At 35.4% G+C, this 19,433-nt stretch overlaps 1 protein-coding gene and 1 pseudogene across 10 annotated transcripts in view; both read right to left on the minus strand.

Annotated features, from left to right (window-relative positions):
- LOC105287899 (odorant receptor 49b-like) overlaps positions 1-19,433 on the minus strand; it is a 133,411-nt gene that overhangs the window by 36,854 nt on the left and 77,124 nt on the right. For 4 of the 10 annotated variants that reach the window (XM_026970382.1, XM_026970383.1, XM_026970380.1 and 1 more), the window contains one exon: positions 16,779-16,937. In XM_026970382.1, the coding sequence (XP_026826183.1) occupies positions 16,779-16,937 (159 nt within the window). Of the gene's footprint in view, positions 1-12,455; positions 12,933-14,244; positions 14,431-14,535; positions 15,239-16,778; positions 16,938-19,433 lie in introns of those variants that run through there. The other 6 variants (XR_003406662.1, XR_003406664.1, XR_003406665.1 and 3 more) reach the window with 6 other exon arrangements.
- On the minus strand, positions 645-3,392 carry LOC113562097 (annotated as a pseudogene).

The raw sequence follows: 19,433 nt of genomic DNA on the forward strand, positions 1-19,433 counted from the left end.
ATCATTACTTTTGTAGTTCTTTTTTTTTTCGCGCGCGTATACTTGGCGCCTTTTTTGTATCTTTTTTTAAAAAGGTAATTTTGTTGTGATATCATTACTTTTGTAGTTTTTTTTCTTCGTTTTATTAACGGCATTAATAACATTTATTATCAGCAAAATGATATTTCGCACTAAATTATTAGTTACTTACTTTATTACAGTATAATTTTGCAACTATGCAACACTTCTTTTACTCTCACCAACCCGGTATGGGCGCAAAGCGACCTTGTATCCTTGTATATATACGGGCGCAAAGCGATCCTTGTATATATACGGGAGCTAATATATACTTTATGTGCTATCAAGTTTTTGTAAGAATAATATATAAATATCTTTAGCACCTCTAGGCCATTGTCTTTTTTTAATTTGTGCATCATCAACTTCAGTCCAATTACTAGACATTCCTTCTCTACATATACTCGTGTAATGACCATCCTCAATACATAAACCACTATGAAATATAGCATTCATAAGCTTATACGTTTGTCCAGCTATTAAAACTTTAGTTGTAGGAATAGTACATTAAATAATATAATTAAATAGTATATTAAATTTACGTATTGCTTTCACCATTTTATCATCTTGAAATGAAAATAATACTAAAAGAATAATAACTATATCTTTCGTTACTGTTAATTCGGTCTTAAACAAAATATCATTTTCTGTACACTGTTCGCATGACCCATCAGATTCACACCAATGTGAAACTGTAACATTTAATAAATCATTAAGAGTATAGCTTTTTTTCCCAAATTGTTAATAGGTATTGAAATAACTACATCGTTACAAGTAAATTCCTTTGTATAATCACAAGATTTACATCGACTAGTAGAAGTTACTTGATGCTCTACCAGTTGTCTTATACAATCATATTTAGTTAACAGGATTGTAAGAAACTCAAACACATCACGTTTTACAATTATTGAAAACGGTTCTCCTAAATATTGCCGTACTGCATATGTATTCAAATTGCACATTCCATTTTCATATCGATGCATCAACATTCTTAAAACATCTGATTTATTACACTTCACCAATTGTTTTCTAATAGGACTTAAATGCATTAGACATTGTAATGCTGCATTTGCATAACACGAAACATTGTGTGTAGTTTGTAAACCATGTAAAACCCAAGCACCATTTTGCCGTAATTTTTGATTTTTATTTTGACAATTCTCTTGAATTGAAGCAATTACTTTTGACAATGCCCATGGAACATCTTTCACTTTGCGATAGCGTTCTTTTGCAACAGTAATTATTTCTGCTTCTGGTTTGTACTTATTTCTTAGTCGATTATATTCCCTAATAGCTTTTTCATCAGCTGTTACTGACGAAGGATCATAGTTAATTAAATGCAACCCTTCTAGAGACGTTACTCGTGATAATGCAACATAAACTTGACCGCAATTAAATATAGAGTTGCCTATGTCCATGATAGCACTTTGTAAGCTCAATCCTTGACTTTTATGAATGGTGATTTCATAACTCAGACACAATGGAAATTGTTTTCTAGTAACAAACGCTCTATCCACCACTTCAAATTTAACGCTCACTCTTTCAATTAAATATTCTAATCCTGATGGTAAAAGAAGCTTTATTTTTTCTACATCATCGGTAGACGTATCTTGTACAACTGATATTACCTTAGCTATTGTACCATTCACAAGACCTAAAGTAGCATCAATATTACGCCTTATCATAACTTTTGCTCCAATCTTAATTGCAATTTCTTTTTAAAGTCCAGTTTTAGAATTATCATCATCATTATTCGATAATACTTTTGATACTTTCTTTCTCACATATGGTATACAGTCAATCGTGTCTTTGGCAATTAATAATATCTCTTTCGAAGCAATGCGGTTTAACATTGCAGCATTAAGAACATCACACATATGACGAGTAGGCAATAAACAAACAACGTCCAACAGAAAATCATTAATAAAATTACGTAATTCGGTTAATCTTGATTTAAAAGAATCACCTTTAAACGATATTTTTCTATTTTCAAGAATCTCGCAATCAGACTTTGTCAATAAACCAATACGAATTCTTGACAACAACTGTCGATAAGAGTCATTCCCTTGCTGACGCATATTGATCGTTAACTCATCATAATCAAATAATGTAGTCCATAAATTAACAGCAGTTAAAGAACCCACATATTTATTAATTTTGTCATTTGGTAATCGTACAAAAATAGGATCTTCATGTACAGGAGGTAATTGAAGCAGATCGCCAAATAAAAGAATGTGCTTTCGACCGAACCAACCGTCTTCACAATCGTTAGTATTAAATATTTCAGACAATCGAAGATGTATGTACATTAAAGTCAAATTAAATATCATTGACACTTCATCAATCACAAAAAGAACAACATCCTTGAGATCTGCTCGTAAAACTTTTAACACATGATCAGGCAATTGTTTATAGTTTGTAGTAAGACTATGTTCAACAGGTAATTAAAGCAATCTATGAACTGTCAAACCGTCTACATTAAACGCTGCTATGCCAGTAGGTGCCGCTACAGCGGTATCTTTGAGATATCATTTTATCCAACACTTAATTGTTTTAATTAAGAAACTCTTTCCAGTTCCACCTTCTCCGCTAACATACAATCGTAATATCGAATTATCTGACCTTACAGTATCAATGACTCTATCGAATATTCTTTTCTGATCCGTATTTAATTTTGCTATCATTTGAGACACATTAATTTTGTCATCTATTTTATTGCCAAGATCTCTAAAATCTTGCATTGCTTCACCAGCTTCTATATTTTGAACGCCTATCGGATTGTCAGGGTCATCCTGAGACACGTTTTTTTGGAATTCTTCATATAATTGCCGAACTAACTTTTGCGCAGTTTCAAATGCTTTTTTTAATTCTTCTAGCTTTTCATGGTATTGCAATGCCTGCGTAAGATGTAGTTTTACTTTATGAAATGATTCCGCATAAATATTACAACTATCTCTAAGATCCTCCAATTTCCACCATGGTTTAAACATAAGCAGTAATGAAAAGAAATATTCTTCCGGTCGATTATTAACATTATGTCTATAATGATTAATAAGATATCCACGTTGTCGCCTTTTAAGGTAATGACTATTATCTATTTTATAGTATTCAATAATATTATTTCGCGGTTCGATTGTCGTGATATCATACCTTGTGCGAATTCATAAAGAGACACAGATTCTAATTCTTCCGGTTTATTCGGATAATAATTATCTATTAAAGATGGATAAAATATATCTGTAGAATCATCATCAAGAGCTTCAATTTCTTTACGATTTTTTAATTTCCTCTGCCGTATTAAATTAACATCTAACCACTTAATCGTCGTATTTCGATCAGTGCCATATAAAGGAATACCTAGCAATGTATCAGCAGCTTCAGGAGCCCCACATTCTCTACTGCTTATGGATCGTAAAGCAAAATTCCAAAGAACACTTGCCAATGATTTATTTTTATCATTCTTACAATCCGCAAGATCAAAATCAGATAACTCACTTTTCGCTGCTTTATTCAAATATTTGGTAACGTACCAAGTGAGCAATGTCGACTTTTCACCAATAAATTGTATATCCATATTTCCTTCCTATGCAGTAAGAATAGCAGGATTATAATCATTAATATCGACTTCATTATTTGTTCGAGGAAGATCGTACAATCTGCTTTTATGTTTTAATTGTTTTCTACCTGCTATTGCAGTTGGCACATCTCTCATATTTACTGTTTCAGTAATGGGACGAGGAAATCCAAACCGACACCTACGAACAACTTTACGTCCTACTTTTTAGAACGTAGACAATAATCATTATGTTTGCGTCGTTGATGCGTATCAACGCGTCTGTACAATAGTAGTGAAATATTTTTACCTGGCATTTTGCAGCTTATGTATTGTGAAATAAATTTAGAAATTTCTTGAATAGAAGATTCACCGAAAATCGGTGCATCTGTAATCCAAATTATTAAATGAAAATGTTGTATACATCTACCTTGATATTCTCGTCGCCAAAAATAGTGTTTCACTTCACCAATCGAACAATCTTTGGAACAAAGAAAATCAAGCATTGCCCGAAATTTATTATCAAGAAATCTCGACGTTGATACAGTATCTTTAGCAACAAGTGCACTGGTATTCAATGAGGAGTTTTGCCATCCATTTACTTCACGAATATATTCACCTAAATCATCCCATAGCCATTTACTAGGACTTAATGTTAGAAACCATGTCGCAGGTCCGTAATGTTGTGTCATGCAAGACAAATCACTTCTCGGTCTACGCCAATATTGTTCCGTATTTCGAAGTGAAGAAAATATTGTATTTAAGTCGGACTCCAAAATGTCTTTCGACATAGCCTCTAAATACTCCGCAGCCGTGTAACGAATCCGTGGATTAGTTATATTCAGTTTATAATAAATTCCACGACGTAACTGACGAATAATCACCTTATTTAACTCATAAAACAAGTATTGTTGATTTACTCTAAATTGTGGATGCCTAGACGTCAAACGACATTTAACATATTCATGTTCCTGAAGTTTCTGCGGTCTAGTTTCATCACATTCTCCATTACAACCAAGTGGGAATAAATCTGGAAAACACATCAAATCCAAATTTTTTTCCCGATTATCCAAGGGTGAATCCTGAATTGGTAACACTTGATATAAGGTACTCGCACTTTGATTTTCTTTATTTGCATGTAGAGGAACTATAGTAAACTGCTCGTAATAACTATCATCTTTATCTTTTGAGACAGCATTGCTTTGCGTTGGTCATCTAATGTAACTTGTACATCATGTTTCATCTCTTGCATATGTAATTCTAAATTATTTACCGATTCACATTTGTTCCTAAATGAAACTCTTGTATCATTTTCTGTTTGTTCCATTTCAAATTCCATATTGTCCAAATTCCCCAAAAATAGGTTATCGTGAGTTTCGGGCAGTACAATTTTAGAATATAAAGGATTATTATTTTTTAACCGTATTAGAGCTTCAAATACTTTTTTAATATCCACTAAATCTTCCCAGATAATTTTTGATTTAGTTGGAACATTTCGAAGTAAAATAAATTCGTGAGTTAGGTTTATTGGATCAGTGTTAGAATATAATTTATTTAAAGTTTGTTGTAAAGGAAGTGGTAAATGAAATGTTCTACCTTTAACTTTTTGTATCTTCTGTCTTTCAGGTATTTTTTTATTAATAACTGTTCCCATTTTAACAACAGTTTGAAAAGCTTTAGCTCTTTGTAAAAGCAACTTCTCAAAATCATGAAGAGACGATATTACCTCAGGTACATCATGTACAGAGAGATTATTTAGAATGCAGTAAGCAGGCATCAAACCGCTACAAAATTTCCGATCACAATAATGACATATATATTGCGGATTGATTTTTTGTTGCTCTACATATGCCATCAAATCTTTCCAAATTGGATTAGTTCTTGCTTTTTTAAGTTCACTAAGTTTAGAAACACTTCTTTTATAACAAAGTCTCTCACACGATATACAAATATACCGCGGTGTGTCCAGTGAACGTTTTTTCAAAACCGTAAATGCATTATGATATTTAGAAATAATATCATCATCACTCAAAATTATTCCAGTTTGCTTATGCTTGTACATATCTAGTTTTTCTTGTGCTGAAGTTACAATTTCATTTAATATATTCAAATCAGCAGAATATAATACTTCGTCCAAATACAACAATTTTTGATAAAAATTCTTAAGTTGATACATAAAACGTTTAATATTTCTTACTTTGGGGAAATGAGGCGATAATAACTGCATTGAAACTAACATCGCTTTACAAAGATTTAATTAAATCAATATAACAGCTATGCGTATGGCCCAATTTATCATTTGAAGTTTTCACAGTACATTCATAAATATTGTGCATAAGTTTTGATACGTTCTTTAAAGTACATGTATGTATAGCTTCTAGAAATTTTTGATATCGATCAATTAGAAGCGGATTGTTAATTTTACATAAAGAATTGCACAACCACCATTTTTTTGCCCTTCCCTCCATCAAGGGTAATCTATTTTCAGTCTGTCCTTTCATATTTTTTATTAGAGGCTCCCTTATATTGACTTTAGATGAAATTATATCGTGATAAATCGAATCAACAAAATAATTTTCGGACGAAGCTGTATGTCTAGATATGCCACACAGTGCACATAATTTGTCATCAACTGTAGAACATTCTGCAACAACAGTCAAACATGTTTCTGATTTGTTTTTAAGCAGAGTTAACATTTTCTGTATATTACGAATATTACAGTCTCTTAGATGCATACACCAGCTTATGACTTTTTCAACTTTTAATCGTTTTTCAATATAACCTTTGCGGTAAATATATACAATAACGGACCCAGCCCCGATGACCTTGACCGTGACATATATTATAGAAGTCACTCTCCTGAGTGACCTTCAAAAGGTTTTAGCCGTCGCTCGTTGTTTATTAAAAAGTTATTAACAAAAAAAGTTTAATTTCCCACGAATTTTTAGCTGTCCACGTGAAGCAAGAACATGATATTGACATATATTACAAAGGTCACCTTCCCGAATAACCCGCACTAGGTTTTAGTTGTCGATCGTTGTTTATGAAAAAGTTATTAACAAAAGAAATTTCGAAAATATAGTAGTTATTTTGAATATCGAAAGATATAAACGACGAATATGTATATGAACGAAGAAAGGAAAGTCATTTAAAGCAGTGAATTGTTAACATATACATAGAATAGTTTCTTTTAATATAAGTACAAAGTATTCTTCACTTTAACCAAAAGCACAAACAGTTAAATACAAAGTATTTTCTTCTTTAACTTAACCTAGCTTAACCCAACCTAACCTGGTTAGGTTATATTTTCCGAAACTGGAGCCCCGGACACATACGCTCGTTTTCAGCCCGCTTCGCGGGAGGGCGGGGGGAGGGGCTTTGCCCTCCCCCGCTGGGGCCAGTGTAACAGATTTCACCGTGCAGATTTTTATCACCTGGTACACGCCACGGATCCCAGCGGAGGGAGGGGCAAAGCCCCTTCCTCCCGCCCTCCCGCGAAGCGGGCTGAAAACGAGCGTATGTGTCCAGGGCTCCAGTTTCGGAAAATATAACCTAATCCAAACCTATTTCTAATTTAAAGCTAAAATTCCATCACATATACTCTTTCATAAACGTATATGGTATCGTAAAATTATGCTTTATTCATTAAACATTTTTGTTAATAACTTTTTATCAAACAACGAGCGAAGTGTGAAACCTAGTGCGGGTTATTCAGGAAGGTGACCTATGTAATATATGTCAAACTCAAATCCTTGATTCTCGTAGACAGCTGAAAATTCGTGCAAAATTATTAAACTTCTTTTGTTAATAACTTTTTAATAAACAACGAGCGACGGCTAAAACCTCTTGAAGGTCACTCAGGGAGGTGATCTATACAATATATGTCAAGGTCAAGGTCATTGAGGCTGGGTCCGTTATTGTATATATTTACCATCTTTGCTGCAATCTGTAATATTGAGCTTGTCTAAAATATTTTTTACGAATACTTCCGGAGAATCGCGAATTTTTATAAAATTACTCGCTCGAATTTTGACATATTTTTTACAAATATTTTCGGCAATATGATTTTTATTTTCAAGTATCGAATTAGACTTTCTTTTCTGATAATATCGCTTATTATAAAGCTACTTACGATCAGAAGATAAATCTTTTTGTCTTTCTCGTTCACGCTCAGAATTTATGAAATAACGTTGTCGTTTTTGCGCACGTCCTTTTACTAAATTCTTGTTATATCGACGCCGCTTTTCTGCATGATTATTCTCTAAATTTGTTCATATCGACGCCGCTGTTCAGCACGATTATTCTTTAAATTCTGTTCATATCGATGCCGCTGTTGAGCACGATTATTCTCTAAATCCTGTTCATATCGACGCAGCTTTTGAGAACGATTATTCTCTAAATCCTGTTCATATCGATGCCGCTGTTTAACGATTATTCTCTAAATCCTGTTCATATCGATGCCTCTTTTCGGCACGATTATATTCTAAATTCTGTATATACTGCTGTTTCCTCTTAGCATAATTATTTTCCAACTTATGCATACATTGCTGAGAATTTTGATTTTCTTTTAATTGATTTAATATGTCATGTTCCTTTTCATATTGGCGTTTTATACGTATACGGGCCGCTTCAACTTCTCTTGTTCTTATTACTGCTAATAGAAGTACTCTCTGAGGAACACCATATTGGTCATCTTGAGGAAAATATTCAATTATATTTGATTCAAATATTTTTATCAAATGTGAACGCATTAAGGTATGATCATATTTTACTTTTTCTGGTTTAATATTGAACAACAATGAGATTGCAAAAGCAATTGCGAAAACACCGCAATCGTTACCATTTGGTTAATGTTACACAACAGGAAATTTAACAGAATACTTGTGAAAGGGATATGTTGGAAACAATCGCTTTAAAAATTTTTATGGTCACCATGCAATGTTTTCTTATTTAACGAGTCATAAATGTATAAGTTTTTTCTGTCATAATAACTACATACCCGATGTCCATCTGATGAATCTGGACCTGACGAACTATATAATATCTGTATATGTTTACTATTTTCAGGTACAGGTTGAATTTGATTCAAAAAATATACTCGCCATGTTTCGACAGGTCTATAATTTGAATACTTTCTTAAAAGATGATTAAAATGTTCCATATGCAAATCAGTCAACCATTCACCTTCGACAATTATACATTTTTGCTCAGTTGATAAAATTTGTTCAGCCATTTTGTATAATTATTGCACAAATTAGTATGTAAATAATATAAAATATATATCCTCTCTCTTAATAACTATTTGTTGTAAGATAAGCGAAGAATGTAGCCAGTACTATACTCAATGCTTTATAATTGTCTATAATATTCAGTAATTTTAATAACAATAATACAAGGCGTCTAAGCCAAGAGTCAGCGCTAAAAGCAGCCGATTGTTTATTGCAGCGCTTATGGCAGCCGAGACCCAGCGCCAGAGAGCAGCCGCTATAATTTTATTATTATACGTTTTGAACGTGTAACCTGTAAATAAAAATATTTATTCATTATTAATTCATTGCAATCCATGATATCATATTATATTAAAATACATTTAATTTATACAATACCTGTACTATGTAATCTCAATTGGATTGGATATGTCACACAGACAATGGCAGTCACAGACAACGGCAGTTTGTCTTTGGTTTGGTTCAACTACAAAAAAATAGCGGCTATAACAACTCAGCAACATAAGTGTCTATATCACATGCATTTTCTATATACAAATGTATGTATGTATGTATGTATGTATATATATATATATATATAAATGTATGTATGTATGTATGTGTATATATATATGTATATATATAAATGTATGTATGTATAACAAATATAATAATGTTATGTATCTTCTATACTCTTAAGAGTTAATTTATAACCACTTGGAATTTCACTTTGCTTCTGAGGCAACACGTAAATTCTTCTTCTTCTTCTAAGTGTTTTACGGCACCCGATCGCAACACGTAAATAACGTAGAAAAGAAGCAACAAGCATCGACTATGATGATGCCAGATCGGACTCCGGTAGCATTTGGGACGCGTTTCGCTTGGCGCTCGCATCGTTGCGCAACGTTGCGCAAGCGTTGTTAGCGAGCAGTATTGTAAAATATTTGACACTTAATAACTTGCGCCATCTTCACTGACAAACACTAATGATCACTATAAATGAATGTCTTCTACCCATTTATTTTCAAATATTATCTGCATCGTGTAATTATTTAAGTATTGGATACACTGAAAACAAATATAATAATGTTATGTACTACATTTACGCGAGCGTTATTTCTGTAGTAATTTACTTGAATTACGTAATTATCGTAAGTTACGATAATATAAGTACAAGGTATTAATCTTAGAACATATACTGAAATTAATCACATAATCGTAACTTACGTTAATTCGAGTAAATTACTACAGAAATAACGCTCACATAAACGTAAACGTAATAATATATGACGCTTTGAGTATATCAACACAAATGCATAAACGCATAAATCATTAGAACTGTTCTAAAATTCGGTGCTAACATTTCCTAGGCCATAACTATACATATAACGTAGCCACATTTTCAGTAACTTTTAGAACACACCCGGCGTCTTTTTCAATTGTTATTTTATGACAACTGTTCTTCAATGAAGTTCTTCAAGAATTATAAGAAGAATTACAATAAAAAGAATGGCGCAGAAAGAAGACGTAAGTATCGTCCGCAATATTCTTGATAGTGTATTTAATTACTATATATATGAAAATATATAACTTTTTTCATTTTCAGATGATAATAGACCAGGAATTATTTGTTGGGCCATTTACGCAAGAAGAGGAAAGTAATCCCGCAGCCGCGGGTCCCATCGTCGCGGATATTCCCGCCGTACGTCCCATCGCCGCACGTCTCACCGCCACACGTCGAATCATCGCCACGGGTCCCCCCGCAGGCCCCGCCGCACGTCGCGTCGTCGCCGCGGGTCCCGCGACACGTCGGATAATCGCTGCGGATCCCCCCGCGGGCCCCGCGAGACGTCAGGTCGTTGCCGCGGATAACCCCGTCGTTCGGCAACTCTTCCCCGCCTATCCCCCCGCCGCTACTGATTTGGTCGTCGCCGCTGCTGACCCTGTCGCTGCCGAGGATGGAAATGAGGATGAGGATGAGGAAAGCCGAGGTAATATTTTAAAATTAATTAAGGATTGACTTTTTTCAATATTGCCATCTTGATTTTATGACGTCACGCGAGAAATGTAACGGTCTGAAATTCTTGCGTTCTATATCCCTTAATTTTTTAATTCATCTATGTACATTTTACTAATTATTTTTTATACTTCCTTTCTATAGTTCACAGACAAAGAGGAAGGGCAGCAGGGGCGCGGCGACAGCAACAAAGATTTATCCGGTTTCTGTACCAATTGTCCTCCGCTCACTACAATTGGGGTAGGCGAAGATGGGGTAAGTTCTTAATTAATTATATATTACATAATTATTATTACATTTAATTATTAATTATATTTAATTTCAGGAAACCGTGACAAAAAGTACTGAGCAGTTTTCGCAAAACGCGTTTCATCCGTGCCGGTATATTTTAAGAAACACTTTTGTAAGTCTTTAAACTTTAATGCGTAAGATATTAAGTCATACCATTTTGCACACTCTACGATCGTTTCTCGGCAGAAGCTCGATGATAATAAGGGTAACATTTTCTAACAATTATATATTTTATTTTATTTTTATTTTTGTAACGTCGATGGTCTCGCGTAAAAAGTGATCGTGATCAAAATATTAGAGAGTACAATGACGATCCGATCTGCAAGAGGAGTATAATGCGGTTGATCGATGCGTTTGCCATAGGCGATGATCGATGACGGACACGATCGACGATTCTTTGTAACACGAAAAAACGATCTCTCATCGAGTGCAATGTCGAGTGCAATGCTTCCACGAAATTTCTAAATTTACTTTACGGTATTTTTGTCTATCTTCAAATTCAGCACGGATATCGTCACCCCTGATATCGTAATGCTACTCTTATATGATAAACACTAATTACTGCGCGATTGTATTTTTTGTATTTTTTTAAGTAACAGAGAATAAGTCGTTTCTTTTTACGTGTAAGATCCTAATCTAAGCGCTAAAACTGCTTGCTCTTGGGAGACTATGCGTATACATTAAATATTCTATTATTAAGCTTTTGCGAATCGCTAAAGTTCATCGTATTATGTATATCCTCCAAACTTTACGCCTGCATTTACTGTTGTTCACAAGATAGATAGAACCACCTCTGTCTGTCTTACCGTTGCTCGAGTAACAGATCGTCAACGGTACTCACGACACATTGTGATCTGATGATAGGATAAATATATATAACTTTATAATATGCGTTTAAAAGCATCGATAAAGTGTAGCTCGCTTTAATCTAAACATAATTGTGAACTTACGCGATGAGTAAGTCTAAGAATAAGTCTCTATTACAACGCTAATTATACTACTAGTCTCTAAGGATATCTATGTAGCGACAGTTTTTAGGCAGCAACCGGAATCCCGAAGAAATTCACTTGCAATTGCATTTCAAGTATTATTGGAAAACTCGTATCGGACACGTGTAATCTGAAAGCGCATCGAGCTGTAGCGGCGCGCTTATAGTGCGGTATGATTGGTTGCGGGTATAAAATATACGCGAGTCCCTCTTTTTCCAATCCTCAGTATTTTATAAAGTCCGGTATACAAAAGAAAGGTGAATATTGTCAAACTATATGACCTACATCGTAATTATCTATACTTTATTAGCGGCTTAGCGTATCTCGTAATCTTTATATCATACTTTTCATATTAGCTTACGACGATTAACGAATAATCTATACCAAATGTATCTGAAACTCAATTATATTCTGACTCCAAATTCGTTTTAATAAAATCTTAATACACTGTGCGTAAGAATTGCATCGATTTGATCTTTGATCTCCTTTCTGATAGAAAGTTACTTCGAGAATTACTATGAGTGATCACGTATTAATTTTATTTTTTATTTCTTATAATAACTGAGGGAGGAATTGTGACAGATATGGAAAAGAATAAGATTGGGAAAATTTTTAACTTTATATAAATAATTGTCTTATAAAGAGAGAGTACAGTTTAATACCAGTCGAGAATTTCATCAAATTCTGCTTCGTCCCCGCTCGATACATCATCGTCGATATTCTCCTGCTTTCTGTCGGTATTTTGCACTTGCTCCATGCGTTTTACAAGATCCACTATCCTTTTATAAAAATTAATTTTTATTTTTAATTAATATATGGACCTAAAAGCAAGTTAATAACATGAAATAATAAGGTAAAAATATAATGAGATGCAGGAAAGGAGGAGGGAGATGGTGCAAAGTAGGATGGAGGTGGGAAGGCAAGGAGCTAGAGGAAGTGAGGGAATATAAGTATTTGGTTATATAAGAAAGGGAAATGGAGAACAGGATGCACAAGTTAAAGATAGGGTGAAAAAAGGAGCAGCTATTTTGGGGAAAGTATGGAATTTGGGAAAAAGAATGTTTGGAGGAGATTGGGGAAGGAGAATAAGGTTATTTGATAGGTTAGTATGGTCAGTGATTAGTTCCGGGGTAGAGATTTGGGGATAGAAAGAGAGGAAGGAGATAGAAAAAATACAGGAAAGATATTTAAGTTGGATAATGGGGGTAGAAAGGCAGACACCGGGATACTTAGTAAGAGAGGAGGTACAAAGAGATTTATTGAAGGGGAGAGCAGGCATGAAGGCATGGAATTATGAGAAGAAGTTAGAGGAGAGAGAAGGGGGGGGAGTTGGCAAGAGAATGTTGGAAGGAAATGAAGAAGAGAGCGAAAGAGGGAAGAGTATTAAAGGGATGGGAAACGGAAAGAAAAGAATTCATGGAGGAGAAAGGATGGAAAATAGAGGAGATAGAGGTGATGAGGGGAAAGGGACAAATAAGGAGAGGATATATATGAAAAGGAAAGAAACATACAGAGTGAACAGAAGTGGAAAAAGATAAGAGAATCGAGATACAATAAGTGGTATGGATGGGTGAAGGGAGAGGGAATACCGGGATATTTAAAGAAGGGATGGGAAGAGAAAGGTGGCAAAGGGTGGCGAGGTTTAGATTGGGAAATGGAATGAGAGGGGGGAGATACTGGGAGGAGGAGAAGAGGAGAGAGTGTAGGATATGTGGAGAGGGGGAGGAGACGTGGGAACATGTGTGGGAGGAATGTACGGATTGGGGAGAGAGGGGTACGTGGCAAGAAAGGGTGTCGGAGGTTTTGGGAGAGGAGGGAGGGGGGAGAAGAATGAATGGAGGAATAAAAGTAATGAAAGTAAAGATGGAAAGGAGGAAGGAATGAGGAATATTGTAAACGGAAACGGAAGTCCCATAGGTTAGGGAACTAGTAAGCGGTGTGTGTGTGTATAGAGAGAGTAGGGATAGAATTAAGTTAGGTTAAGTTAGATTAAGATAGAATTAAGTTATGTATTGGAAATTTGTAACCCTAAGGGAAATCAATAAATATATATATATATATATATATATAAAGTAAAAATATTTTCACTCTAAATTTGATTCAAACAGTTTCACTTCCTTCAATTTAACTTACTTTAGCGTCCATCACTGGACATCAAAAAATCCCTCTGGAAGAGCAACATGATTCGGATCGGATCCTTTATTTTCTCCTTCTCTTTTTCTTCTTCTACTTCCATGTTTTGTACATCTGCATTTATATTGACAACAGAATTTTTGTTCTCCAATTTTTGCATGGAAACAGGTACACTGTTAGTTTGTTCTGAATTAATTATTATCAAAGAAATCTGCTGGCAAATTCGAACTCGCGAGGGCGAGAGAGAGAGAGATTGTGAGATATTAAAGGATTTAATTTTTTTTCTTTTACCTGTGGAGGAATGCACTGTACACCCATCAAGGCCATGTCCGTCTGAAGAAGATCTTGCTTCCATATCGTAATGGTTTGACCAACTCTCGCCCTGTACAGCTGCGAGTCGTATTTCACGAAATACATCTTCGTGAAGTCGATATAAATTTATATTGATCTGACCCGTCACCGAGGAATATATGCTGCTGTCAAGAGGCATGTGCGACATTAGGCAGTTTCTACCCGCAGAGTTCACCTGCGCGTAGATTGTCGTGGCTGCAAAAGCACAAAACCGTATATAGAAAATTAGAATTAGAATGTCTAAAATAATTTAACTAAAAATACTCGATCACCGAGAAGCAGGTTTTCAATTTCGGCGATTGCCTGAGGATAATCGTGGAAGTTCTCTAATCCCAGGAGAGCTACTTTGATCGCCTACGAGACACAGAAATGTGCATGAAATGTGATTAACGTAAAGTGAGATTGAAGCAAAGAGAACTCGAGTAAACACGCGTGATTTACTTGGGCCGGTCAAAAACTTATTACTTCTCTAACATTATTAAATAATAACTTACATAGGTTACTTACATTGTATTCAATCTCACTCAATGGAATGGATAGGTTATTTAACGACGAACTAAAACAATAACACTTTCACTTCACTTCCTCGGCTGCGGTCGGATTTCCCGCCCGGGTCTTCCTTTATACATATGTGGTCTCTGTTCTTTGTAGGTTAAAGGGAAACAAATATAGTTTTTCTCACTCAACTTCTTTCACTACACAGTACGGTCCAGTTGCAGCTTCAAGTGTTTCAGATTTTCTATCCCTTTTCTTTGAAGCATCTGAAGCATCAACTGGACCACAGCCCGCGTCGTACATTCGTACATGCTATGAGATCGGCGCTGCTGCCACATATCGGAGCAAAAATGTACTGTACAAACGACTATGACAATAATGATGATAACGACGACGTTTCTTAATTGAAAATTTGCCAATTTCAGACTTTGTATCGCAATATCTCCGCTCGTAGGGCACGTAGGAGAAAAATGAAAACACTTTTATTACATAATTCAACCCCAAGCTATCCATTGAGCCTACTCTGAACTTGATCCGTTCAGCGGTTATTGAGTTCTAATAATCTGAGTGTCTGCGAAAGCTTCGTTTTGCGTAAAAGAGTCACGGTGCGGTCTCGCTGCGCTTAATACTTGGCGCGAGACACTACCGTGTCTCTTGATGCCGGCGGTACTGTAACTTTCAGGCCTCATAACTCACAGAGTAATGAGCGAAAAAATACTTTCTTATAATGTTTTGGAAAGCTCTCGAGATAAGCTACAAGAATATGCAATAAAAAATAGGGGTGTCCGTTTAAGAAATTAATGGTGACCTTCACGTGACCTTAACAACGATATTCAAGGTCATAATAATATTACAATGTAATGCGTCATATAAAACCCTGCAACTTTTATATGAAACATTTTTTTCAAAAATGTGTATTTTCCGAAATATTCGAAAGCTATCTACCGACATAAAACTTAATTTTTTTTGCAAAAAAACTTAAGTTTTATGTCGGTAGATAGTTTTTGAAATTCTGTACATTTTGTATATTTACAAAATTGCGCTATTATGCTTCGTTCCGAAGTTATGGCCGAAAAACAAAAATTTCATCGATTTTCGAAGGTTGATTTCACCCCTCAAACATGTTTCGTTGCCAATAAAAAAACACGGATCGAATATTTTGACCCCCTCTACAAACCCATCAAATTTCATTTAAATCGGAGAAGGACACCTGGGATACCTTCCTTGTGAGTGACCAAACGATAAGTGATGGTAGAGTAGGTCAAACTGAGAAGAAAAGTCCTCTACCTTTTTGCAAAATTCGCAATAGTTATTAAGTAATAAGCAAAAATGTCTCGGCGAATGAGCGAACGAAAAGCGGTATGGATCGAGCGACGAGCAGCACGCGACATATGACACCGCACCGAAAAAGTATTGTCACTTCGTTTTTCGGTGATAGGAAAATGATGCGCTATCATTTCCATACCACCTTGCAGTAGATAACTTGGTGAGTTTTTTTATAGTGGTTTTCCTGATAGGTCTAATCCATTCTCATTACTCAATGCAAGAACTGAAAGATGTTGCACACCTAGATGAAGTAGTAATTTGTTGCCTTATATACCAACAGGCCTCTTTATTGTACCTGCCTCAGAGCCTCTATAGGGCTGTTGTGCGGAAATGATTTTTTAAATTTATATATAATATCTTACCTTAGCGTAATATTGTATTGATAGTACTGGGAAAATATTGCCCATAGATATTATAAGTGGTTTTCTGCTTCGCTGCATTAAGATACGCATATTAATATGTGATGTATAAGCTCTCTTGAACCATGGCATATTATATGCATTCCAGGCAATTTTTTCACTCTAAAATGTATATAGTAAATCTAAAATATATAAAATATTTATAAATTGTACAGGGTGTTCAAAAACAACCATTCAATATTTATATGATGATAGGACACACTATACTGAGTAAAAAAACCCTAAGTAAACATAGGTCGAAAGCTCAACCGTTTCTGAGATATAAACATTTTTGTGTGTTAGCATCATGATTGACTTACTGGCTTCTACGTATCGCATGCGATATTTACCTTAATGTTTATAAACCGCGTTCTAAATATCTTCATTCTATTTCCATACATACTTCATAACAAAAGATTTCACTGGCAATCAGTCAGTTGTCATCAACCGGCGATTGCGGGTGTATTTAGTGATTACACAGTTACAAAGTATCGTGCTTAAAATGTCAGCGTATTACTCTAATGAAGAAATGGCAGATATGCATTTTATGTATGGTCGTGCTAATGGAAGTACTTTAATTGCACGACGTCTACATGGAAAAGTTTCCTAATCGAAGAGTTCCCTCTCATACACTGTTTCAAAATCTTCACCAACGTCTTTGTGAATCAGGCTTATTTAAAACTCGCCATCAAAACTCTAGTAGACCTAGATCTGTATCGACGCCCAATACTAAGAATCGCATTTTAAGGATTGTAGAAGAAAATCCCGGAACCAGCGTAACAAGAATATCTGATGCCGTAGGAATCAGTACTACTCTTGTTTGAAGAACGCTTCATGAGCAGTTACTCTATCCATACCATATCCAACGAGTGCAAGCACTCACTCCGCCGGACTATCAAGCAAAAATGGAATTTTCACAGTGGCTACTCGTTAAATGTGCTTCGAATCCGAATTTTGTATCTCGCAATTTATTTACCGATGAAGCTTCATTTACACGAAATGGAATTACAAATTTCCAGAATGATTACGTATGGGCAGAAGAGAATCCTCACGCACTTATTCAAACAAATCACCAACACCATTTTTCGTTAAACGTTTGGATGGGCATTATTGGAGATCACCTCATTGGTCCTGTAATACTTCCAAATCGGCTTTCAGGTGCTGCTTATCTCAATTTTTTGGTTAATATATTACCTCAGTACTTGGACGATATGCCTTTGGCAGAAAGATTATCGATGTGGTACATGCATGAATGGGACTCCACCTCATTTTGTGCGTAATGTGAGAGAGCACTTAAACACGGTGTTCGGTCAAAGGTGGATTGGACGTGGTGGACCAGTTGTGTGGCCCCCTCGATCTCCCGATTTCAACCCTTTGGATTTCTTTTTATGGGAATATTTGAAAAGCAAAGTGTATTCTTCGCCGATAAATGACTTAGAAGAATTACGAAACCGAATCCACAATGCTTGTGAAATCATCCGACAGAGACCTGGAATTTTTGAGAGAGTTCGCGAATCTGTAAGAAGAAGATGCCAAGCGTGTATGGAAATGGAAGGAGGACATGTGGAACACCTTCTGTAAATATTGACTCACGTTGCATGCGATACGTAAAAGCCAGTAAGTCAATCATGATGCTAACATACAAAAATGTTTATATCTCAGAAACGGTTGAGTTTTCGACCTATGTTTACTTAGGTTATTTTTACTCAGTATAGTGTGTCCTATCTACCATATAAATATTGAATGGTTTTTTGAACACCCTGTATATGTTATATAATATGTATAAAATAAAAACAGGTTCTGAAAACAAATTGATTATCAAACATATTTTGTAAATTACATATTAATCCTTTCGTTATAACGGAGTTGGTCACCAGTATGCTCCCACTATATGGGACAATTGAGCCGCGAGTCTACGCTTTGCCGCAAACAATATGACTCTATTACTGATTTTCATATTGTTATAGAGGTGGTTGTCAAGACAAAGATAAAGACAAAACAGTATCGTTTAGACCAGGCCTGTCTAACCCGCGGCCCGCGGGCCGCTCGAAGCTCTTTCCCCTACTATGGAACTCAAGCTTGACTCCCCCCACTCTTCCAGCCGACTCAGTGCTCAATGTTTGGTTTACGGGCCGCGCTGCGTTCCGCGATGCACTCGTGGTTTTTCCTCGTCACTTGTTTTTAAAGTTGAATATCGATTAGAGTTGTGTGATCTACAAGCTGATCCTTTTCTAATAGGACGAACAGAAAGTGGATTAGAATTCTTTAAGCTTTTACCGGAGGCCACTTATCCTAAATTAAAAGATTTCGGCCTTAAAATCTACTCTACGTTTGATTCAACTTATCGTTGTGAGAGTGCGTTTTCAGTAATGAAGCAAATAAAAAGTAAAAATCATTCTTCGATGACTAATGCTGCACTGTCACATTTAATGCGAATTACAACATCTGAAATCTCTGTCAATATTTCAACACTTGTTGATCGAGCGATACAACCACAAGTTTCACATTGAACAAGAGTGCATTGCAACTTCCTTTCCTTTATTAACTGAAATAGTCGTATGCTATCGCGAGACATCATTTGTGATGTATTGGTTTTTCGTCCCTGCTTATGCGTCAATA

This window comes from Ooceraea biroi, chromosome 6 (genome assembly GCF_003672135.1).
Source record: "Ooceraea biroi isolate clonal line C1 chromosome 6, Obir_v5.4, whole genome shotgun sequence".
Taxonomy (NCBI): Eukaryota; Metazoa; Arthropoda; class Insecta; order Hymenoptera; family Formicidae; genus Ooceraea; species Ooceraea biroi.